The sequence below is a fragment of the Sinohyriopsis cumingii genome, chromosome 13 (assembly GCF_028554795.1).
Source record: "Sinohyriopsis cumingii isolate HCF-2022 chromosome 13, ASM2855479v2, whole genome shotgun sequence".
Taxonomy (NCBI): domain Eukaryota; kingdom Metazoa; phylum Mollusca; class Bivalvia; order Unionida; family Unionidae; genus Sinohyriopsis; species Sinohyriopsis cumingii.
In genome coordinates this window covers 76,938,273-76,964,328 of record NC_142973.1, presented here as the reverse complement: position 1 = coordinate 76,964,328, position 26,056 = coordinate 76,938,273, and the positions used below count along the sequence as shown (strand labels likewise).

The 26,056-nt window shown below is 35.5% G+C and overlaps 1 protein-coding gene across 1 annotated transcript in view; it reads left to right on the top strand.

Annotated features, from left to right (window-relative positions):
- LOC149785851 (putative ATP-dependent RNA helicase TDRD12) overlaps positions 1-26,056 on the top strand; it is a 313,410-nt gene that overhangs the window by 8,102 nt on the left and 279,252 nt on the right. The window contains exons 2-6 of the mRNA XM_089979811.1: positions 978-1,109; positions 7,869-7,951; positions 10,254-10,301; positions 18,143-18,262; positions 20,067-20,122. Coding sequence (XP_089835937.1) covers positions 978-1,109; positions 7,869-7,951; positions 10,254-10,301; positions 18,143-18,262; positions 20,067-20,122 — 439 coding nt within the window. The remainder of the gene's footprint in view (positions 1-977; positions 1,110-7,868; positions 7,952-10,253; positions 10,302-18,142; positions 18,263-20,066; positions 20,123-26,056) is intronic.

Below are 26,056 nucleotides of genomic sequence, written 5' to 3'. Positions count from 1 at the left end.
ACTGCTCTGGTGGCCTAGTGGTTAGAGCATCCACCTCGGATGCGAGAGGTGGGTTCGATCCCTGGCTGAGTCATGGCGCTCAGCATCAAGAGGTTAGTGTTAGGGCTGGTCAGCCTGGTGTCAGGATAATGTGACTGGGTGGGACATTATGCAGCATGATGCCCCAGTGCTAAACATCACTATAAACTGCCACACTGCAGACATCGTAGTGATATGACTGAAAAATTGTTAAAGCTACGTTAAAAATTCAAATCACTTCACCTCCGCATTTTGAAGCTGGAATAAATATGTTTATTCATTGATACATATGACTATACTTTTTAGGTATGTTACCATTGGCAGATTAACTCTGTATTTTACATGTGAATGAATATGGGAATTGGGTGAGTGGAATGCATGTTGCATGCTTTTCATGTGAGGCCTTAGTTGCTAAGCAAGGTAATTATTGATGCATGAATTATGTATTAATGTCTGTCACTCCTAGGTTACTTGTAGCCTGTAACTTGTACAGTATATGGGCAGTGATAATAGCTTCTCAAGCAGATGTTTAAGTACAAAGATTTAAAAAATTAGTACAAAACAATAATCTGTTTATTATTAGCATATCACCTATACTTCGATATGAATTTCCTATTCTTATTATGTTTTATGCCTTGTTACAGTAGGTATATAAGTAAATAATTGGGGAGGTAGTTTGATGGTTTCACACAACAAAACACTTTCGTTATAGTTCCAATTAAAAGTTCATATTTTTTAATTTAAAAATCACCGCAAATTTAAATGTAACGGTAACCGATTTCAAAGCAAATCTTTAATTATAAGAAGGGGATAAAATTACTGCAGTCTTAGTTTATTTCTGCATGATAATGTTTGCAATGGCAACAAGAGATTAAAGAAAGTAGAGCTCAGCTACTTAATCATTTATTGCACTCATTATTATTAATATTACAGTTATTATTATTTATATTTTCCTTCAGATCTCAGATCCAAGTCACTTTTTGGCCCGTATTATTACCAACGATGAAGATTTTCAGAAGTTATTTGAGGATATGAACAGCCATTTTAACAACAGCCAAGTCATTTCAACGCCCATAGAACGACCAAGAGGAGTAAGTATGGGTTATTTGCAGAACGTTTAGGAATTGTCAGATTTGGGGTTGGGGAAATCTGAAATCTTTTCCTTGCTCAGAATTAGATACGTGATATGTCATATTATAAGCCAATCTTATGGGATGGCCTGTTGTGTGGTGTCCGTCCATCACTCATCATCTAGCCATCTGTTTGTTAGCACAAGTTTGTAATCAAGGCATATCCTTCTAAAGTTCTTGGATGATTGCCATGAAACTTGACATGCACGTCCAGCCATTGGTTTAGTTGGTCCTAAACGAAAATGGTGCTATGGTGCTGCTTGGACAGTCAATGTCTGTCCCAGTAGCCATCTTGAAAATCTTGTTATTACTACTTAGACTGGATGATCATGTCGGCAGTGGTTGTCATCAAAAGACTTGTGATTACAACTCCTCCAGAATAGAAAGTTATATTGACATTGGGTTTTCACCAGAAGCCTTCTGATAAGGTCTAGTTGGTACTAAAAATAAATGTTGCTGCTCAGGCATCCAATATGGCTGATACAGCTGCCATTACAAAAATCATGTTATGGCTTCTCATCTAGAACGGAAAGTCATATTGTCATATTATTTCACTGGAAGTTATAATGTCCCAAATGAAAATGTTGCCAAATCTTACATCCAGTCACATCAGTCATCTTCAATAACTTATTATTGCTATTTATCTGATATGGATGGTCATATGAATATGGTGTTGTCATTGAAAGACTTCTTTTGATGTGTAGTTGGGCTTGATTGAAGAGATGCTAGTCTCACATGCAATATGGCCACTAAAACCATTTTAGCCATTTTGAAAATCTTGTTATGGCTACTTGTCCTGAGCAGCAAGTCATATGTTACGAGTCTTTGCTCATAAAATAATTAACAGAAAAGAGTGAAAGACAACAATCTTTGTAAAATTTAACAAATATAATTTATTTTCCAAGAATACAAAGTGAAAATGAGATAAAAGAACTTAACAGTATTGCGAATTAAATTCCAAAATAATCCAAGAATTACACACAAGTCCTTGTAATTTAAAGTCCTGTATAAAATTCTGTGTGTGTGTTTGTGTTTGTGTGTGATTTGGATTTTTAATGTAGCTTTAACAATTTTTCAGTCATATCGCTACTATGTCTGCAGTGTGGCAGTTTATAGTGATGTCTAGCACTGGGGCATTATGCTGCGGACATGTAGCATGCTGTCCCACCCAGTCACATTATCCTGACACAGAATGGGTGGTCATATTGGCCTGTGGTGATTTCACCTAAAAGTCTTCTAATGAAGTAAAGTTTGTTTAAATGAAAATGGTGCTATCTTTATCCAGTATGGTCACCACGGTGGCTAATTTGAAAATCTTATTGCTGATGATTATCTGAGCTGGTTTCTTCACTCAGGAGTTACAAAGAAGAAATGGTTTTATTTTGAATTCCTGAAAATTCATTATAGAAAGTTGAGTATCAGTCTGTTCGAGGAACTCTTGTTTGACATTGTGGTAATGTCTGATTGAGCTGTGTTTTCATGTAGCAGCTGTTTTCTGTCTTAAAGTTTTTGATGAACAGGAACTCTCAAGACACCCTTAATTTATGTTGCACAGGTCACTAATTATAAGCTATGCTTTATAATTCTGGACCATTGATTACAGTGACCCAGGTTTGGTCCAACATTGATTACTATGACCCAATTTTGGTCCAACATTGATTACTATGACCCAATTTTGGTCCAGCATTGATTACTATGACCCAATTTTGGTCCAATGTTAATTACAGTGACCAAGTTTTGGTCCAAAGTCAGTGTTCATGCCAAGATTCAGTCATGATGCAACTTTGTGGTAAGTTGGTTAAATTGTGTTGGAATGAGGGTACATACACAATTTGTAATAAATGAAGAAACTGTAAAATTTAGGGCACAGCCATTTAGTAAGGTGTGCAACAAACTTCCTTTGTGAGATGCACTTACACTGCAAGTTTGGTGTGAGTTGCTTTATTTTATACCCAGGAAAAGACAAAGGATGCATGCTGAAATGGATGAATAGTGAATTGTTTATATGCTTCTTGCTCCCATTCTCTTGTGTTCCTTAATCATGCCATATTTACTGTTTCATAGCTGCCAACCCTCATTTTTTTTTGCGTTAATTTCACGACTTTTTCAGCGATTCATGGATTCATGCCGCAAGCAAAAAATTCACAAAGTCTCCAATTCTCAATTATTTTAAATCTTTAATAAAATGACTGATTTCCCTTTAAGTGCTAGTCGTGATATTGTCAGTTGCCGAAATGGTCTGGTACTGCTGGTCGTGATATTAGTAGAACTACAGCCGATTGGTACAGTTGGCCCGGTAGCAAACATTTTAGCCTATTTAAATCTATATGTATAGGAGTGGTTTTCCAAATGCTTTTGAGATAAAATGTGGCTTAACCAGAAGTTTGCTCCGCGCATGCGTCACCAACACTGATTTGAATTACTGTTCGGCATCGCATGTAAGATCTTGAAAGTTTAATTTGGAATATACAAAAAATTGGCTGTGCATTCTACCATTAAACGCTGATATACATCATGCTTTTTGCACGGTGTGCCACAATATTTGGTATTTGGCATAGTGGCAGAGACATTATGTGGAAACACATCTGTTTCAAAAAGCACATAGAAGTTGGGAAAATTAAGAATTCAGATTTCAGCTCTGGAATATTTTAAGCCATCGACCGAAGACCTGCAAGCTACCAACACTGAAGTATTATTTGTGAGTTTTCTTGTTGAACACAATCTATCTTTATAAGCTGGAGACCATGCTAAACATTTGTTTCGACAAATGTTCTCGGACTCAAAGATCACTTCCAAATTTTCTTGTGGAAGAACCAAAGTGCTGCAGCTCCTGTGCATTCCTCACAGCAACAGTGACAGTGAAAGAGTATTTTACCTAGAGAGGAAAAATAAGATCCTCCTTAGGTGCAGACAATTTGTCGGCAATGTTAGTCACCAAGATCAACCAGCAGGCAAGAAGCATGAACTGTTTTGAAAACACATTTACGATCAAGCAGTTGAGGAAGTTCACGTCTGCCACAGTATCATGTCTTGATAAGTAATCACAATAACAAGTGAAGTTTATGAATACCATAATAAATAGAAATGCAGATATGTAGTGTATTAGTTATATATTGCGATCCTGATATAGTGTAGTATGGACTGTCAGAGTGGTTGGAGTTATTGTCATGGTATTTTGCACTAATTCATGTCCAAATTCACAAATTTTTATCCCTATTTTCACTAATTGCGAGCCTGGAAGGTTGGCAGCTATGCTGTTTCCATTCTAAATTAATGATATCTGCATGTTGTTTGTAGCTTGTTATTGTGAAATGTTTGATCTTAATAAATAACAGTCTTGACAGGTCATCATTAGAAAGTAACAGGAATATACAAATAACAGTCTTTGACATGTCATCATTAGAAAGTCATAGGAATAAACAAATAACAGTCTTGACATATCATCATTAGAAAGTCATAGGATTTGGATTTCGATTTTTTTTTTTTAACGTAGCTTTAACAATTTTTCAGTCATATCACTACGATGTCTGCAATGTGGCAGCTTAGAGTGATGTTTAGCACTGAGGCATCATGCCGCAGACATGTAGCATGATGTCCCACCCAGTCACATTATCCTGACACCAGGCCAACCAGTCCTAACACTAACATGACTCAAACCCACAACCTCCCACTTTGGAGGCAGATGCTCTAACCACTATTCATAGGAATATACAAATAACAGTCTTGACATGTCATCAGTAGAAAGTCATAGGAATATACAAATAACAGTCTTGACATGTCATCAGTAGAAAGTCATAGGAATATACAAATAACAGTCTTGACATGTCATCAGTAGAAAGTCATAGGAATATACAAATAACAGTCTTGACATGTCATCAGTAGAAAGTCATAGGAATATACAAATAACAGTCTTGACAATCAGTAGAAAGTCATAAGAATATACTTTCTCTTTACTCAGGATCCAAAAGAAAGCCTCTACATGTCATACTTAAAGCCAAATTTCATTTTCTCTGGTCTGAATGAAGTCATTGAATTGATGATGGTTTCAAATGATGCAGCTCTTGTTATATCATTGCCTTTATTTACATCTCAATCGCTATTGTGGATAATAGGGGCCATTTTGTTTGTGGATAATAGGGGGCATCGTTTTATGGATAATAGGGGCCATTGTCCTGACAACTTGATGTTGTCCCTTGAAGTTGCAGTTGCTGATGAAGCTTTCTATATATATATATATATATATATATATATATATATATATATATATATATATATATATATATATATATATATATATATATATAACTAATCAGAGGTCTCGCTAGGATTTTAAAACTAGGAGTCCAGGACTCCCATTTTGGTAAAAATGGGAGTCCCATCAAAAGTTGCAGTCCGTTCTTTCCTTCAGAATCAACACAGATGCGAGTGCATCTATTTTTAGATGGAGATGTTTTCTTAATGTAATCACTCACTATAATGTAGCTTCATTACAACAGTCCATTGACAGGATCGCAAATTTGTGGTTGATTTATTTGTATACATACTTGTAGTAGTTTTAGGAAAATGAATAGTATCTGATTTGCTGTTTTTTTTTCTCGTATTTTTGCAAATACGTTTCAAGTCAGAAAACAGCTTAGACCATAAAGTGCATCTCGTGAATTCCACAACATAACATTGTCCCATACATTTCTGACCTACATAATTTGCATTTTAAAGTTAAATCTTTAATAAAATCTATACCTAGGCATTGGTTTCGATGATTTGTATATTTTTTCTGAATATATTTGCCCGTTGATTTAAGAAAACAGAGAGTCTAATAAACTGGTACATCCCAGACTTAGTGAGGTCTGCCATTATTTCCCGTTATGCCTACTGGTTCACTTACAGATTCAGACTAATTTTATGATGAAATAGTGTATAAGAGGCAGTTAATATATATCCAGATCACCGATTCTGATTTTAAAACACAAGTTTGTATGTTTTATCATAAAAGAATAGCATGCAGGAAATTGATAGTTGCTACCTTACTCAAAGTAATTGATATAAAAACTAGGCCTAGCTGTTGATGCCTTGATGAATACATTTCGCTAGAACACTAGAACTAACCGGGCTGAGGCGAGGGGCATTAAAAAAAATTTGGTATAGTCAGTCAATATACCTCTTAAATAATGACAGGGCGAAGTCATTTTCGCTTTCCTAACAGAAGAAGGTGAAGTTTACATTATTAGGTGACTTGTCACCCACTTACAAATGGCATTTTGTCTAAGTCTCAACATGTCTTAATTCTGAGGTCACGTGCGCTACTTATTCCGCTACTTTCGGAAATGAACACAATAACGAAAGCTGAAGTTGTTTGTTTGATGTATTTTTATAAATGACCACATGTACATCTCTGGGTCTTTCTGCCTCTGAATTCAATCACTGTAAATATCAGTACATTTGCCCACCTGGCCGCCAGTCAGAGCCTGTGAACTTGCTGCACAGCTATTGCATCATGTTCTTTTTTATGTACTCTTATAAAATGGCAACATGTATGTACATCAAGGGATCTTTCAGTCACTGAATTCTGTCATTGTAAAAATCAGCACAGCTAATTGATCAACATTTTCCCACAAAGCAGGTGGCTGAAGCAGGATTGGCAAGTCTTTGAATTTTGCTGCACATCTATTACATGCGTACAGGGGACTCCCGCCTCAGTGATTTTCTGCGTTGCAGAAAAAAAATTGGCATCCAAATACGCGTAATTAAGCATTTTCGAGATCTCTGCTAATGATATCTTCAAATACTTTCTTTGTATATGGAATTCATATTAATTAATCGTCTGAAAAAATCTTTATTGGATAAAAAGTAGGCAGTTAAATCAAAGACTTAACAGAAAAGAGATGAATAGTGAATAGACTGGAAGAGTAGTGTACCCAGAAAATATCATCACATCAATTAGGAAGTTTGGAATCTATCCCTGTAACATGTTCTTAAGGATGCACCGGTACACAGAAATGAAGAGGATGAAATTGAGCAATGAAAAACCTTTCTGTAAATGAGAAGAAACATCTTTAGAAAAGATGGGTGACAATCATAATAGTAGAAGAAAAGCCCAGAAGCTGATTTTTGTCTGGTAAGGGACAGGTGATGTTTAATCCCACTGGACTCACTTTGTGTACTACTTAGAAATTCAAGAATTGATGAGTGATTAACTGGATGTAAACATAGAGACTTGTAATGATTGTAAATGTGTAAATGCTTCTGAAAGTCCAACTCTTCTGCTGCAGACAGTGATTTGTTGTGTTAATAATTGCATCCTATTTATTTTGTAACATTTTTGAACTTGAGAATCCAAGAATCTCATTTTATGTGGGGCCACATTTACAACATTTGCTGAATTGATGATGATCATAAATAAACGTGTATGGCAACTTTCATTTGAAAAAGTTTATGAGTCATATTTGTTTAGGTCTGTTCCCAGGGAAGACACTTTTAAAGTTGGGTACTCAGCTGTAGATGCAATGTAGAAATTTCGTATCATTTTAATATGAACTCTGAAATCAAAGTACTCTGCCTATATTTTTTAAAAAACTGCCTTCTCTGGGTGCCATGTATGTTTAAATGGAACAACCCTTAGTACTGTGATGTATGGCATACCAGGCTATCATAATAAATACAATTGGAAGGAGGGAAGCAATGCATTAACAGTACCCTAATTATTTATATTTCATATTTCAGAATGAAATTTGTGCAGCAAAGGATGGAAGAAATTGGCATCGTGTAAAGGTAGAGGAAATTCTGCAAGGTGGAACAAAAATAAGGTAAATCTTTATGTACAGCTACATATGACTAGCAGATGAAAGGAGCTGGGCAGATGGAATGTTGCTTCATTGGCACAGTTGACAAAGTGGCAGTGTTTTATCAGGAATTTCAATTATTAGAGATTCACTTGATTCAGTTACTGCAAAAATATGAGTCAGTTCCAAAAAATGGAGACATACTTGAAGAGATGGACAGTCTCCCATAATTAATATCATGAAGAGATAAGTGGTAAGTGGTAAGTGGTCTCATGATGTAAGTAAAATGAAACACACTGGAAGAGATCATCAGTCTATGTAATGAGAGTAAATAGAGATGAAACTATAAGCAGTTGCATGTAATGTGTGTCTACTCTTTCAGCCAGTTGGGAAGTAATGTGGACATACGTCTTCCCTTCATCATTTGTGATTATGAAGATGACTAAGAAAATGAGGGGCATAGACTACAGATAAATCTGATGTCCCTCACTAAGATGAAAAGGAAATATCTTGGATCAGTGATCTGCTTGATTTACTTGTAGTGACCTCCATTTTGCTCAAGCAGTAGGGATTGCCACTATTCCATCCATGTGCAGAAAAACTCTCCGGGATGTCCTAATTGAAAAGGAGTTAGAAACTTCAATTGTGCAGAGGACCACAACAGTAGAAGATTCTTCACTTTGAAGACATACAATGGGAAATCAGTGACCTCAGACTTCTGTTTGCACTCATTTCATGATGGCTGACTTCATTATCTTTTTCTTTGAAGACCATATATTTGGTGGCGGAAGAACCTAGGAAGACCAATGGAAGAACCACTGACCTTCAGGTTGTTACTAGCAAACTTTTGTACATACTAATGACTTGAACTGAGTCTGATATGTGAGATGTGTGAGTGCTCTGTAAAGTGATCACCTTAGATCACTTAGCCACTAGGGGACTCCACTATAGGTAAAACACCTTAGATCATTTAGCCACTAAGGGTACTCCACAATAGGCAAAACACCTTAGATCACTTAGCCACTAGGGGACTCCACTATTGGTGAAACACTTTAGATCACTTAGCCACTAGGGGACTCCGCTATAGGTAAAACACTTTAGATCATTTAGACACTTGGGGACCCCACTATATGCACTTTTTGCATCTCTGTGGCCTTGTGTTTGGTCCACAAAGCAAATATGCATGTAAGGGTACATGATTACCCATCTAAGATTGGTAGTTCCTGGTTCCCTTGTATTTGTATGCCTCTATCCAGCTGCCAGATTTAGAGGTGGAGCAGATAGTGTTGCACGTGTCTGTTCTGTCACATTGTTTTGTTTAATGTTACATCTGTCACTTGCATCATTTTTACTCAGTTATCTTTTGCAGGACTTAATGGATATCAAGCAAATTTGGTGTAGAACGTTATATTAAGAAGTCCAGAGTCGTGTTTTATTTTTAGACAAAATTCAGGGAGTTTTGGTGCCTGTTTGACTAAGAAATTGGCAGCCATGTCACTTTTAGCCTACTCTATGATCAGCTGATGCCAGACATAGTCTTTGGAGATCACTTAATTGTTTTATTTTTATAGAATCATCATAATATGAACAACTATTTGAGAATAAAAACACTTGAAAATCAACAAGGCTTTTTTATGTCCATTTTAACAAATAGAGATGTGTTAAGATAACATTATAATTGCTAGTGTATAGCTTCACTGTGCTGTTCATTCTGCTGTTTAAACTTTGGAATATATCTGAATGTACCTTATGTAGAGTAGATTGGAATGTACTGTATGTTGAGTAGATTGGAATGTACTGTATTGAGTAGATTGGAATGTACTGTATATTGAGTAGATTGGAATGTACTGTATTGAGTAGATTGGAATGTACTGTATGTTGAGTAGATTGGAATGTACTGTATGTTGAGTACATTGGAGTATACTGTATATTGAGTACATGGAATGTACTGTATGTTGAGTAGATTAGAATGTACTGTATGTTGATTAGATTGGAATGTACTGTATGTTGAGTAGATTGGAATGTACTGTATTGAGTAGATTGGAATGTACTGTATGTTGAGTAGATTGGAATGTACTGTATGTTGAGTAGATTGGAATGTACTTATGTTGAGTACATTGGAGTATACTGTATGTTGAGTACATTGGAGTATACTGTATATTGAGTACATGGAATGTACTGTATGTTGAGTAGATTAGAATGTACTGTATATTGAGATTTGCTGTTCTTTTTAAGCAAGGTTATCTTGATTTGTCATTTTTGTAGTATGTGTTTACCTGGCAAATTAAATTATTTTGAGAACTGATGACCTCATTTATAATTTCAGCTGTTTCTTTCTGGATATTGGTAAAACAGAATTCCTTGGCAGAGAAGTGTAAGTATCAGTGTGATGAAATTCTGGCTTGTCATGTTGAATTGTAAATTTTTAACATTGCCACTTTGAGAAAACTATCTACTTGCATGAGTGTTGTTACTTTAAAAATGTCTTGAATCTGATTATATCAATGTGATGAAACTAAGAAAATTACATTTGTAAATTGCTCAGTATGACAGGTAGTTTTTTGTCTTTACTAGTTTCTTGTCAAAAGGCCAGGCGAGCTTATGGTATGGTGCTCTTTCTATTGTGTTTTGTGCATAGTCCCTCATGCATCATCTAATTTGTAAGAAAATATCATGGCATGAACAGGTTTCACATAGATCTGGAAAAGTAATGGAAATTTAAACTGTCCTTGAAAAGGGGTTTTATTCTGTAAAAATCCTCGAATTTAGTATTAAATTGCTGCTTAATTTGTTTTACAAACTTGAGTAACCAAAATGTAATTGACAAGTTAGTTTATATAGGAAATAATTTAAAAAGATTGTTCTCAAAAAATTGCAATTATGTGATCACAAACATTTTGTGTCGAGGGATAATAATTTAACATGGCACAGTCATCACTGAAACTAGTAATAAGAACATTCAGAACTCTTGGAACTGTTATGTATCAAGGTGAAGCGTGTTGTTGGTCAAGCAAATTAACTTAGCACTCAAGTAAACTATCATGGGGATGGGACTGAATATAACATTTCTAGCAAGTTCCCTGAAATCACATAATAAAAGTGACAGAAACAAGCAAAATGCCTTATATCAGCCAGTGTAAAATTACATTATTCTTTTGATGCATAATCTTCACTCACATAGAATGATATAAGTGTTAAATTTGGTGAGTTAACAGAACCCCTTTGCCCCAAGTCCATGGAAATATGAAATCAACCACATCATGCAGTCTTGAAAAGTGTATGACTAAAGTAAACTGTTCTAACAGTTGAAATAGGATGGAAATTACAAATGTTGAACGGTCATTAATTGTTTATGACTCGATTGTAACAATGGGAAATCAAAAAAGTGTAAAAACCAAAAAGTTTTGTAAAATTGAAAATATAATCTAATTTTTCTAAATTACAAATTTAAAATAACTTAGTTTGGTTAATTAAAACCTAAATAGTCCTAAATTTTCTATCAAATGCAAAACATCAAGTAAAAATGATTTCAAGTTGTATTCTGAATGATGTTAACAGTTGTACTGATGTACCAATAGCACTGATGAATTTAAACAGTATAATCCAATTATGTCGTTAAATAAATAAATTCACAGTAATTCCAAAGAGCTATGATTCCAAGTAGAGTACTTTGTAATTCCAATGAATGATTGAATTAAATAAATGAATCTTCTCAACTGAACTTTGCTAGAATGGCTTCCAAGACTGATATTAATACTATGAATGCCTAATTCTCCATAATTTAGCTCATGTATACAAAGCTAAGCTGTAATACAGAGAGCATAACATATAGATTCTGGAGTAATCTAAACTGTAAACAAGATCAGTTGTTTTACCACTGACCAATCAGGAATTAGGTCAGTGTGGCCTTTCATGAACTTTTGTCCAGAAAATCAGATCAAGTGATGCTTACTTGATTAAGAGTACAACTCAGCCTTGGAACTTGTGAATGGATTAGATTTCTTTATGAAAAGAAGTTTAAAAGAAAACTTGAAAATACCTTGGAAAATGTCTTTGATTGCCAAGCCTGCATGAATCAGGATGAAGCTCTTTCAGATTTGTTCAAATGATGTATATCCTCCATCAGATTATGACACCATTACTAAAAAATGTGCCATCAAATTAGGACAGTGTTGCTGAGAACAGAAGAAGAAAAAAAACCTTTAAACTTCTAACAAACCTCTTACACAGTTTGACTGAATTAAACATAGCATCTGGACACTAAGCACTTTCAGGTTTGTTTAGATGATGCAGGTTCACCATCAGATATGGCCATTGTTACTTAAGCTCGACAACTTTTAAATGACTTCACAGAAAACAGCTTAACATGATTGACTGTCAAATATGGCTGCCATTCCTTAGAAATGAAAATCCTTTTCTCAACTTTCTCTGAAAAACTGTGTAAGAGAATTTGAGCAGATTTGACGGAAAGCATCTTGGCAGAGATGACTTTCAGTTTTGTACATAACCATGCTGATTATCCATCAGATATAGCTGCCATTTTCAAAATCCAACGTTAGCATGGCACATAATATTTTAAAAGGAGAATATAAAACTGTAGATAGTAGCTCATGCACTAATACTAAAAAATGAGATATCTTATTTGCTTTGACAGTTTTGCCAAATTGACTTATCTGACTGCATTGTACTATATCATGCTTCTCTGTCAAACACATTATTGGTCACATTAAAACCTCCAGAATCAAGCCCTAATATCGACATGAAAAATCATTTTGTTTGTATGTGATATAGACAGAGGGAAGCAACTCTTAAAGAAGCCTCCTAGGAATCCAATGGATTAAATCTGTGTTTCCACCTATTCACATATTTGTGTTGGTGGTACAGTAAATCTACACATTGTTGAAGGTAGTATTTACTAAAACAAATTGCAGTTTATAGTGCATTTATTGATATTTTATACTTTGATATTGCTTCATTATGATAAAATGGTAACCACATGGCATTATATATTGACATTTCATAGGACATTTCTAGACACAAAGTAGCCTATACAAACTTTATTTATGATAAGAATTGTTATTATTCATTGTTTTGTCACTTAATGATTTGATAGGTAGCTCTACTTTACAGGCACCATTTTTCTTTGCACTTTGTGTTCTTTATCAATTCTGAATAAATATCAGTTAAATACATAAAATGCAGATGCTTCAGAGTGAAGGAGGATAATTGCAGAACATGTCTGTTTTATTTGAATATGTTTATCTTCAAAGACCTGTAATGCAGGGTCCTTTTGGACTGAACAGACATGGGCCATAGTCCTAGCTAAGCAGCTGAAGGGCAGAGAGGACAGAGCTAAACTTAAATTCATCCAGTCCAGACATTAGGCCAACATCCAGACTCACACTGAGTGGGGAACTTTGGGGATGTGGAGATGCCTTCATCTCCTGCTAAAAAGACTAAGCATCCTTCCCCCACCCTTGAGGCACCTGCATCTGTTGACTGTACCATCAAACCATCTGGATATAGGTATATGAACCATTTCAAGCCGAGTCCATTGGTGATGAGGTCATATAGTAAATTTCTAGGTCACACTCGTCCATCTGAACCAGCTTTATCCACGATGTCTGTGTATGGAGATTTCACCAACCCAGCTGACTCAGCTCTCCATAACAGTTCAACCTGCTGCACTGTCCTTATCATTGCAACTGAGTGCACTGACCGTACCAGTAGACCAACTATCAGTTCCAGCCTGGCAATGCCAATTAACTGCAAATCCAATTTGAAACTGTTCTAGACTGCCTCTGTTGGCACTGGCTGGTATTTGTAACATGAGCTGAAGATGCAGTATTGTCATTACCACGTGGTATGTACTAACATTTGACTTTGGTCTTGGAGGAGGACATTAGATAAGTGGAAGATTGCTCGACTTGGACCGTGGAGTTCACAGAATTTAGTTTCCAGGCTGCGATTGAGGAGAATATTTATAATCTATATCTCCTATTGAATGTCCTCCATCATCAGTGCCAAACAAAATGACAGCTTCTGTGGATGTTGAAGATGCAGAAGAACATCAGTCATTTAGATTTAACCTGCAATCTTCCAAGATCACTGAGATTTATTGATGCTTTTCTGTGAAGATTTTGATCCAGGCTTTTTATCAGCGGGTCAGCTACCAGTTGGCTCTTCACCAAATTGATGTAGGATGCATACCAATATAAATCACTAAGGATCCTATGCATGTCCATCCCACTTTCTTATAAAGTTGACAGGCAAGAATTTAATGCCATTTCAAAATTGGTTTAGAACATCTTTTTGATCTCATCTCTTCCTGATTTGGCATCTCTGGCCAATTTTAGCTTGGCAGAAAGAAAGGATATTACCATGCCTGGAATGTCATCAGCTGCATCTCCAATGTGATAATTAGGGCTTCACACCACGATGGCAAATGCTTTAATTACTTCAAGCAGTTTAGATCTAGTTACTTTTCTGTGGTTGTCCTCAAACAATGCAATGCTGCAACTCAGTGCTCTCTCTCTCTCGGCTTGTTTGAGGGCAGAATTGAGGAAGTTAGAAAACAGGCAGCATTGGACATTCAACTGTTAGTCCAGTCTTCTTTTGCATCATGCCATCACCAAGAGACATCTCAGAGATACGACAGTAAATGCCAGTGGAACTGCAGAGGCTATTATCACACAAGACCGCTCTATAAAAACCAAGCGAGTAATAGGCAGTCTTGCATAATTAATTTTTGCAGACGAACAGGAGACGGGGTGGGGGTGGGGGCGGGAGGGGAGAGAGAGAGAGTAAACAAGTTCTTTCTATGCATCCCAACAACAAACTGACTTAACTTTTGGGGGCCTCATTTGCTCCCAGACTTTTAATAACAGTCAGTGACAAGTAGTCATATAGGGAATCATGATCCTGCTGGATATGAAGGCTAGTGTTTATGTTTCCATTAAATGGGTGGATTTCATTTGTTCCTAGACTGTCTTGAATATGTGAGACAGTTCAACAGTGATGATCTACCTCAACAAATGGAGGAACAAAGTCACCAGATCTTTGCATTCTGATATGAGAATACCTCTATTGGTGCACTCTTCATTCATGTTCGACATTCTGGGCAGGATCAATGTCCTGGCAGACTCTACTTCAAGTAGACACCAACTGTTTTACATGGAATGGTCTCTCCATCCATTTTTTGTGCATTGAGTCTGCACCTCATGGGGATGATCAACGTCATTCATAACAAGGTGGAACAACAAGTTGGCCACCTTTTTCTCTCTGTTCCTGTACCTGACTGCATAGTCTGGTGGCGCTTGAGTAATCATTTGGAAGGTAATGCTTTTCCTCCATCAGTTCTAATTACAAACTGATGGACATAAAATGCATGATGACTCTAATTGCCCACTCCAATAGGACAAATCATGTGTAACCAGTCTGCTCAACCTAGTAAGATTGTAGTGACCCTGCCACTACTTAGACAGCAGAGTTAGCCACTGTTCCATCCATTTCCAGAAAAGCTTGTCTTTGCACATGGTTCTTGTCAAGCATGAATCGTATAAAAAAGAAATTTGACTCCTTAATTGTGGAGATGATCTCAGCTAGATAGTTCTCCAGCCAAAAAGCATGAGGGAAAGTGGAAGTGACTAGTGTCATTTGATGTAACACCCCACTCAGTCACCATTCCACAACTATCCAACTTCTTATTATTTTTGAAGAGAAGCTAGCATCTATTATGATTAAGGTATATCAATCCAGATTTCCGATACCTTCAGACATATAAGAGAAGACAGCAGTCACAAAATGGTTCTTTCTGACATGCTGACCAATTACTGGCCCTGTTCCCAAAGTGGAACATGTCTTGGGTTTCGACATGGCTCAACTCAAATTAATCTGAGCCCTTATCTACCACTTCACCAGAAGAATAATCATACAAAACATATTTGTTGATTGTCCTTATTTCCACATTCAAGAGTTGGCAAACTACGCACCTGTCCATGGATCCAAAATATCTTCATTCTGATGCGTCTGTTACTTTAATGACACGGTCAGGGTTTATTGCAAAGAACTGGCTGCTATCCATTGGCAATAAAAAAAAATAATGTTACATGCACTGCCCAGTCAGTTACTATGCAGTGCCATCCAAAGCACAACCTCCTAACAGGGTATGAACAACCGACCTTTCTGGAATCATCAATATATCTATTATATGAAATTGACATGTTTGAGAACCCACAGGTCCTCTCTCATACACACGTGATCTCAGTCATATGGCTGTGCTAACTAATGTTGGGAGAGTTTCATCACTTTGGTTGACTTGTATAGGTTAAATGTGTCTGTTTAAGTTTCACTTTGTAACTTAGAGATATAAATTATTTGTTAATTCTACTAATTTTGTTGGTTTTGCTTCTTTCTCTTACTTAGTTTAAGACTATAGATTTGTAACAATGTCCAAGAAAAAGATTTGCATTAAGAGCATGTTTCTTGTAAAAACCATGTCTTAAGTTCTAAAAAAAGTTAGTTGTTGAGAATTATTGCTTAGAACTTAACCAAATTTTTAATTCATTAATATTATGAAGCATGTTTCATTCCTTTAGTTAAATAGAATTTAACAGTTGCTTCTATTTCTTATTAAAGTGCCTGGAACATTCTTTTGTCCCACCTTGTTAAAGACAAATGGAGGACATAGTATTTGCATTTTTGTCCATCCTTCCAGATAACTTTTAAAGCTGTTTGAGATTAAGGGATCAAACTTGGTGTACTTCTACATCATCAGTAGTGTTACGTATATCTGATTTAATTCATATTTATTTTAATTTAATTGTTTGTCAGTTTTAAATTTTTTATTCTATTATATGCTATTATAATGTAAATGTATTCACTGGAGATGATATTTTTCCAGAAAATCAGTTGGTCTGAATCATTCTTTTGTAAACACCAGGTGTTGACCTAGATCCTGACCTTGATTCAAAATTAGTTACAACCATGTAAATACGTTTTTTATTTATTTTTATTCTCTAAATAAAATCATTGGTCTGATCAAGGCCATATTTTTTGCATGTGATTTTTTAAATATATAAACATGGTCACGTGGCCCTGTGTTTCGCAATTCTGTTTTTTCCATTACTGTGCATCTGTTAGTTTTAATAGAGATGCGTAGAGAGAGATTTCTCAGTTTTGGGCTGTTTACACTGATGTTAAGTTATTGTGTTGTACCCAGATTTTGAGTTATAATTTTCTTAGATCAGTTGGATTTCAAAAGGATTAATTATTTTTTTCTCTGGAAATATTTGGGGAGTGCTCACACAGAAATTTTGGAAAGACATTGCTTGCAAATTTAATTTGGATTTCCAACACCAGAGTGTCATTATTTGTATTTCTACAAGGAACTGTAGACTTAAACACTACAGATTATATAGAATATATCATCGTCTTCCATCTTGGATTCTTCATCGAGATTCGAACGTGAAATCAGTAGAACATTTTGTTATTAGGACTGCTAAATTTTATTCTCTCATTATTTTTGGATCATTTTTGAATTTGATTCCATAAAAACGTAAGTTCATATTTTTTTCATTTTTACAGAATTTTTCCAGGGAAATAAATTATTGTATTTTTCAAAGCTTGTTGTTTTCACTCTTTCTTGTGTTACTGTTTATTCGAGCCTAAACAAGTGACGTAAGAGTAGAAATGTTATACACTTTAATGGTGGGGCTGTGAAAAGTTTTTAGGTTTTGAAATGGAGCCAATTTTCTAGGGGCTGGAAGTGTTCAGAGAATAATGTTGGTTGTGTAAATGACTTCCTCTGGAAGTAGTTCCAATATTAATTATTAATATCAAAGAAACCAGTTACATCAAAAAATCCTGAGAAATTTAGTAGTCAATTCAAGTTGATCAGATGGTGGGGTTTGGAACTGCAAACTTTCAGTCATGTGCGTAATACACTAACAGCTGAGTCTTTTCATTTTCCATGGTTACAGGTCTCATTGGTTTTTGAGTTATGACTCCAGGGTCAGGGTCCCGGTGGGATGGCTGGGTAAAGACAGACTCGAGAATCAATGCTAACTGTACAGAGTAACTCCTCGTGTAATGACAAATAAGTGTACGAGATTTGCTCATAATGTTCATTCATAATTTTGGATGAAACATTGTAACTGTTGTAGTATATATATGTATCATTAATTGAATGAAAATCAATGCAATTTTATTTTACAGGCTGAGGCAGCTCCCAGGGAAATTTCAGACTGTGCTATACCAAGTTCGAAACTTTTGTCTGCATGGAGTGAAAGCCCTGACAATGACCATTGTAGGAGAAGATCTTATGCATGAACTCAGGTAGGTACTGACCAGTCAGCAGTTCAGTATCAGTATTTTAGTGATGGTCATCTATGTGTGTTTTAAATCATCATATATTTACATGTATTAAGAATATCATAAAGAATTATTGCAAAACTACAGTTATCCATATCACCTTGGACACAAGTTAGGTTTGATATTTGTATGGTAAATTTTGCCTAGTTCTGATCTCAAACTGTGATGTTATTTTCCATAGTATTAGATGGAGGAAATAGATGGACAGATGCATGTTTTCTTTCAGTATTTTAAAAAAGAATTACTAAATCATAGGTGAATACAGTGAGTTTGATTTGATTCAGTCTCATTTTGTGAACATGCCATTCAGACAAGAAAACTGGTTGAGATAAATAGTTACTACTTAAATGTATTTGGTGGTCTCCATTTTTTCTGCTAAACAGTTCTCACATTATGGAATCTGATGCAGCCATCCTGAAAACACATTTGATTGGATTTGGCTCAAATTTTCATCAAAGTGTAAAAACAGAACAGTATATTAAAGACATTTAAGTATCACTGCATGTGTTTTTTGGCTGGAATGCTTTTATTTTTTGTCAGACACTTAATTCAGTTGTTTCATTTGCTGAGATTATAAGGCAAATGGAGAAAGGTCCAAAGTAAACCGAATGCCAGTTTTACTAAGTGGTGCTTTTTTTCTTCAAACTTTAATTTCCTTGAGTATTTCCTCATTTTGATTCCTTTGAACAGCTTTAATTTTTAGCTCTTATGGTCATAGACCAGAATAGCTTATGGGATGGTATGTTTTCTGTTGTACAGTTGCAGTTTGTTATGTCTTCTCCAAAAGTACTTGAATAATTGACATGAAACTGTACACACACTTTCTTCCAAAGTTTTGATTGGTTCTAAATGAAAATGATCCTGCTTGGATATCCACTATGGCTGCCATATTGGTTATCTTAAAATTCATAATTATTGGTACATCTCTTGAATGGATGGTTAAATCAGTGTTGGGTTTTCACTTAAAGACTTCCTATAATGTCTGTATGATCATGTGCTGATCTGACATCAAATATGGCCACCATTGCAGCCATCTTAAATAATCTTGTTATACTCCTCTCAGATATGACTCCCAATATAGCAGGAATGGTGGCAGTTTTGAAAATCTTGTTATTGCTACTCTTCTTATATAGATTGTCATATCACCATTGATATCTAGTTTGTCCTAAACGAAACTGGTCCTGATTAGGCATCCAATATGTCATCACAGAGACCATTATGAAAATTTTGTCATCACTATTCCTCATGAACAGATGTTCTTATCGGAATGACATTTTCATGTAAATACATTTTGTTATATCCAGTTGGTCCTGAATGATAATGGTACTGATCTAAAAAACAGTATGGTTGCTATGGCAGCTGTCTTGAAAATCTTATTGCTTCTCACTCCTCCAGGATTGATGGTTATTGTGACAGGGTGTTTTACCAAAATACTTCATGGGATGCCTTGTTTGTTCTAGATGAAAATGGTACCAGTCTGACATCAGAATCTGATTCTTCTTTAATGAAAATGATTGTGGTCTTATATCCAGTATGGACACCATATGATCTTACATCCAAGATGGACACCATGATGGTCATCTTGATTTTTTTTTTATCACACTAGAATATCAGAGATGGCTTCAGCATTCAGCAGTTGCAAGGATGAAATGGTGTTATATTGGATTCCTTGAAATTCTTTTTGGACAATAGAGCAACAAGCAGTTTAGCAGACTGTTGTTTTATATTAATTTAATAAGCACAAATTGAATTTTAAATTTCTCCACAGGCCCAGCAGGAAGTGGGATTCGTCAGTAGTAACCTTCATGAGAAAGAAGTTGGATGGTAATCATTTTTATCTAATTTCTTCTAGGCAATATATATTTAGTATTAACCCGAGCAGCTCCTGTTTACACTATTATTGTCTCAAAATGTGTAATCTTTGACCTTAGTTTGACTTCACTATTACACAGAGAAATTCTTTCTTCTCAGAAAGCCACTTACCAGTGTTGTTGTCATCCTACTGGTACCGCACCATTTAGACTTGCAGATTTTGGATAAAAACATTGCAGCAGTAAACATACTGATATATGGTGAATCAGGATATTTTCTACTCCACTTCCATGTTGTTGTGGAATATGGTGACATTGTCTTTTATGTTATGTGTCCTTTGTGATTGAATTTTTGCTGACTTTAAAAATCTGATAGTTATCATGACTGGGAGTTCATCACATGCATTGCCAAAGTAATGAACAGGCTTTAGCAAATTTAGATCTGGTACTGGGAGTCCATGGCCCTCATTGCCAAAGTAATCAACATGGTTGTGCATCACTCTGGCAAATGCCCTAATGGTTTTAACAAATTTAGACCTGGTACTGGGAGTCCATTGCCCTCATTGTCAAAGTTATAAACATGGTTGTGCATCACTCTGGCAAATGCCCTAATGGTTTTACCAAATTTAGATCTGGTACTGGGAGTCCATTGCCCTCATTGTCAAAGTTATAAACACGGTTGTGCATCACTCTGGCAAATGCCCTAATGGTTTTACCAAATTTAGATCTGGTACTGGGAGTCCATTGCCCTCATTGTCAAAGTTATAAACATGGTTGTGCATCACTCTGGCAAATGCCCTAATGGTTTTACCAAATTTAGATATGGTACTGGGAGTCCATTGCCCTCATTGTCAAAGTTATAAACATGGTTGTGCATCACTCTGGCCAATGCTTTGATTTATTAAGATAAGATGCTTTTATCTGATCATATCATTATTTACCATTTTGTTTAGGTCCATTGGTATACAATTGATATTCATCAGTAGAATTTAGAATTTATGGAAGCAGGTAGTACAAGAGCTGTCTCTCTGACATCTTTTGCCTCCACCACTGAGTTCAGCTTGTGAGCTCTCTCCACTACCTCTTTTAGATCTCTAATCAGGTCTCCTTCTGCAAAATTTCTGCCTTCTCTTGATTAGATTGGATGTACATAATGGAAAATGATGATGAAAATGTTCATAGATGGATCAACAAAATCTGATGCCCCTCTGATGCAACTTTGATTACCAATTTGTTTTGCAGGAAGATGGATCCAAGCCTGTCAAAAATGAAGGAGTCTGACAACACAGATTGTTGGACTGACAATTTATTTGCAATTGTTAGAAGGCATGGAGGAGAAACTTTGTTTCCTATCCCCTTTGTTAACTGCCTCCTAAATTTTGTGGCCTGCTGCAGCTAGAAATTGCCTCAGTACCAAAACTGCTGCTCTCTTCTTGCCAACAATGGTATCTCTGTTATGGTTAATCCTGATGCAGCCTAAACAATGGAGATGTTTAATTCGACTTTTGATAGTGCCCAAATTCAATGGTAAGCTCAGGCTAATCATAGATTTCAGCAGGCTGAACAAGTATATATTGCCATGCTGAGGTTCAAAATTGAAATGTCATGGCTGGATAGGCTTTCTTTAACCAGATATGAATTATGCAGTCATTTTGATCAAACTTATATTTTCATGTTAACTTATGCAAGTTTTGTTCTGTTTGGGCATCCAAGGAGAAACATACCAATTCCATGCACTCTCTTTCAATCTCATCATCAGTTGGTGGGTGTTCACAAAGTCCATTAACTGCCTTACCACCCCATTCACATTACCCTCATCAGCGGTGAATGCACCTTATCTGGTTGGTAGTTTTCAAAAACTCAATAATTCTATTTTCTTGAAGGGCAGAAACTATCTTTCCCTTTTTTCTTAGCAAGGGTTTCTAGTGGATTGGGAGAAGTCAGATCGAAGCACATCCCAGAATCAGGTACACTAATGAAGATTTCAGCTCACGAATAAATATGAGCTACTTCCATGAGCCTGATCTTGAATATAATGTCTCAGTTCAAGAAATAGTGTAATCAGCTGACTGGCTTGCCCAGTCTCTCTTGTCTAACTTCTATTTACATGACATGACCTTCCTAAGGAGAGAATTGAATCTCATTGGGTTAATGGTACCTGTATAGACAGTGACCACACCTCATTCATGAAAGCACAGACATGAATTTGCCACTTTCACTGGATTCGCCTGGGAAACTTTTGATAGTGAGACAGTAATCAAGTGCAGACTCCCACAGGGTTCTACTGCATACATGTATAAACAGATTGCTTTGCTAAACTAACTTCAGGTTAACTTGAGTAAGAATGAAGATGAGGACTTAGAATATTGTTTTAGAGTGATTATGGTGAAGAGGGATTTGACTGAACTAATATAACTCCATCAACAAGGTAAACCTTAAGGGCCAACCAAAAAAATCGTTAAGATATACTTTTAATATTGCCACACTTTCATTCTGCTTAAACTGTTTAATGTTCATTTAACGGCTAGCCACCAAGCAGTTGTAATGAGAGGTCATGGATAAGTGTTTTTTCCTTAATGATCTTCATCATATAATGATGGGAAAGATAACCTTCCCAGAGGGCTGGATTCAAGATGTAGCAGAATTTATTTCTGAACATTTATTTAATTGGGTAAGTATTCTGCAAGAAATATAATTTAAAAAGAATTTGCTTTCTTTAAGCTTGATATTTTATTACACATTTATGCGGAATATAGTAAATATTGTTGAGCCAGATTTAATGATTATTGGGATACTGATGGGCAGTAAATTGTTTTGAAAAAATGAACTCTTCCCAACAGGCCCATATAGAATGTAAAGTTGATGATGTCAACAATCACAATTCAGATGTGTGAAAGGTTGTTTTCTAGAACTTGATCTGTGACCTCCTTAAAGCTGTTGTAAGTAATAAAAATTTGAGACCAGTCTGCTTTACCTCTGGTTAGTGTTTATTAGTACTGAAGAGTGTGTGGGTGAAGCATTTGCATGACCTTGAGCAAAACAAAATAGTAGCAACATTCTTCTTCTAGATACGCACATTTAAACATTTAAGCTAACTACTGTGGTTTTTTACTTGAGATTGCTAGCGATTTATATTTATATTTCACACAAAATTACTATACCAAACATTTACACAAATTTACTATTCCTAATATTCACACAAAATTCCAATCCGCTATTAATAACTTGCTGGCATTTGCAGGTCATGTGTCTGTCTGTTAAATGCCTCTGTGCTATTAATAACTCACTGGGATTTATAAAAAAAAATAATTACATATATTACAACATATGCTCTAAAGAGATTAGTGTCTGCTTCGTATAGTTATATATCTGAATGTCATCAGTATATCTCTAAGAGCTCGGTAGCCATGTGGATAAGAGGAAGCGACTTTGTGAGTTAACTCCGGAAAAACGCAATATACATATTGTCAGTGTTCCACAACAGACACTATTATAATGGGAAGAGCCTGCAATGCTTCGAAGAAGATGAGATATACTTAAATAGGTAATTGTAAAACTGTAGAAAAAAACTAATCCAGGTTCAGTACGATTGGCACTCCCGAACCTCAAGAAGGGCGTTTATTTTACAGCGCTCATGGTTCACTTAGGGGGTGTACATGATTACAAACTCTATCGTGTTCAGTGATCCAACAACTGTAATGGAAAAAGAAAATGTAACAATTACCCATGATGAGAGATATCTAACGTCATTCAACCTGGACTTCCTTGTGCTATTTTTTTACAGTATGGTGGATCATACGTAGGAGTCTGATTGATTAGACCATCCTTGGCTTTCTGTTAAGATTCCAGAGATACATTTAGCTTAGAAAGCTTGATATGAAACTGCAGTGTTTTTTTCATGTCCTTTTGCATGGCAAGCTGAGATGGAATTATTGGCTGAAGCAGATGATATAAGTTTGTGGCAGAGAAATTTGCTAGTAAACGTTTTTTATCGAATCAAAAACTGTTATCAAAACAAGCAAATGCTTTTGAGATTTTTATGGCCTGATATCTTTCTGTCAAGAACAGACTTTTCATCGCTATTTTGGCAAGTTTCAACATTCTTATATCTTCTATTTTATATTTAATTGAGTGTTCTGTGAAATTTGTCAATTAGAGAAATGAAAAAACTTATTGTGTTATGGAAAATTTATAACAGATGCTGATGATCATCAACAACCTCACAAGGTGTCAGGAAATATTTTGGGTTTATCCCAGATATAACCTCACAAGGTTTCAGGAAATATTTTGGGTTTATCCCAGATATAACCTCTTTGCTGGTAACAAGCTTGGCGTTGTGATAAACATAAAAACAAAAAAATGCAATTGGGATTCTAACTCCGATGGGTTATAAGATGAAAGTGAAAGTGGATGATGACGTTGAATATATTGGGATGTTCTTAGACAAATTTATCTGGACCTTTTTAAGTGGTGATGATCTTCCAGATGGAATGAGAGTTTACCATATCAATGGCAGCGTTACTGTCAATAACATTGCCAACTTGTCATTACAAGATGAATTTCAACCACATCCAATCTATGATCTGTACGAGGCCAATGACAGAGGTGTAATCAGACATATTGAAACTAAAAAAAGTTGTTTGCAATACTGATAATATTGGTTATCTTACTATAAAGGTTGGTGGAACTAGTAGTAATCAAATTAATTATCGACCTCATAGGTTTGTGTTTGAAGTTTTTCATGGCATTTTTCCTAGTAGCTTTGTTATTGACCACAGGAACAGAATTAAAATTGATTATAGACTTCAGAATTTAGACCTTGTCAATTATAAAGAAAATACATGGAGACGTAATGTTGAAATCCTGACAATTTAAAAAATTGAAGACTGGTAGCATCAGATAATTCTAAAACTAGTGAAGAAATGTCATTTCCTTCTATTACATCAGCTTCAAAGTATTTTGATATTCGTGCAGCATCAGTCAAATGTTGGGAAGCTTTATTATGTTTTCCATCTTGTCATTTTACATTCAAATCTTTGGTTTTATATCGCTGGTCAATACGAAACCTTTTACCACTTTTAAATATATAACCATTTGTTTGGCACTAAATAGTCTAATTGTGCTGATGCGCCGTAAAAATATAATAAATCAATCAATCAGTCAAATGTGTTACAGATGGAATTACAAAATATGCCACTTTAAAACGAACAAGATATAAAATTGTCTTTCGTAATGAATCACCTGTTATTTAAAATATTAGCGATGTCACTATTTGTCAAGCAGTAATTGATAGATTTGTTTAAGGTTTCCTTGCTGTATTTGACTAGGATTTTTCTATGTCGAAGTATGTGATCAACTTCTATGCTGCTTAACAAAATCAAATTATTTTTGTCTCGTTCTACTTCAAAGCGAGCTACCATGTCAACATCACCATGAGACATATTTAATACAGCCTCTTCCAGCTGAAAGGGATTTATAATCAGGTATTCTGGGAGTTATTAAAGCTGTTTACGAACCATGGACAGTTAGAAGTTTATGGCCGTCGAAAAAATATAAAATTTGACAATATATGATATCATTATGCAGGCAAGTGAAGTGTAAGTCTGTCCTTTTGAAATATGAAAAGATTTATAGTGATTGGATTTGATCAGTACTGATTTAACTGAAGATTTTTGATTTCACTAGTTGGTATGCAGCCTAACCTCTCCATTTGACCAAACTTTTCTTACCTTTTCTTGTTATCACTTGCCTGATAAATATATCCTGCTCTGTCTTTTGTAGCGCCTGTTCGTAGAAACTTCCAATAATTTCTTCTGATGAATCTTTCAGCTTATACGTCACAGGTATTGTTGTTAAAATGTTATCCACAATGAATACATCTCAGACCAGTTAGGAGTGAACCCTTTTTCAAAAGTTTTCTTCACTAGTGAAAGTCTACCTCTATCAC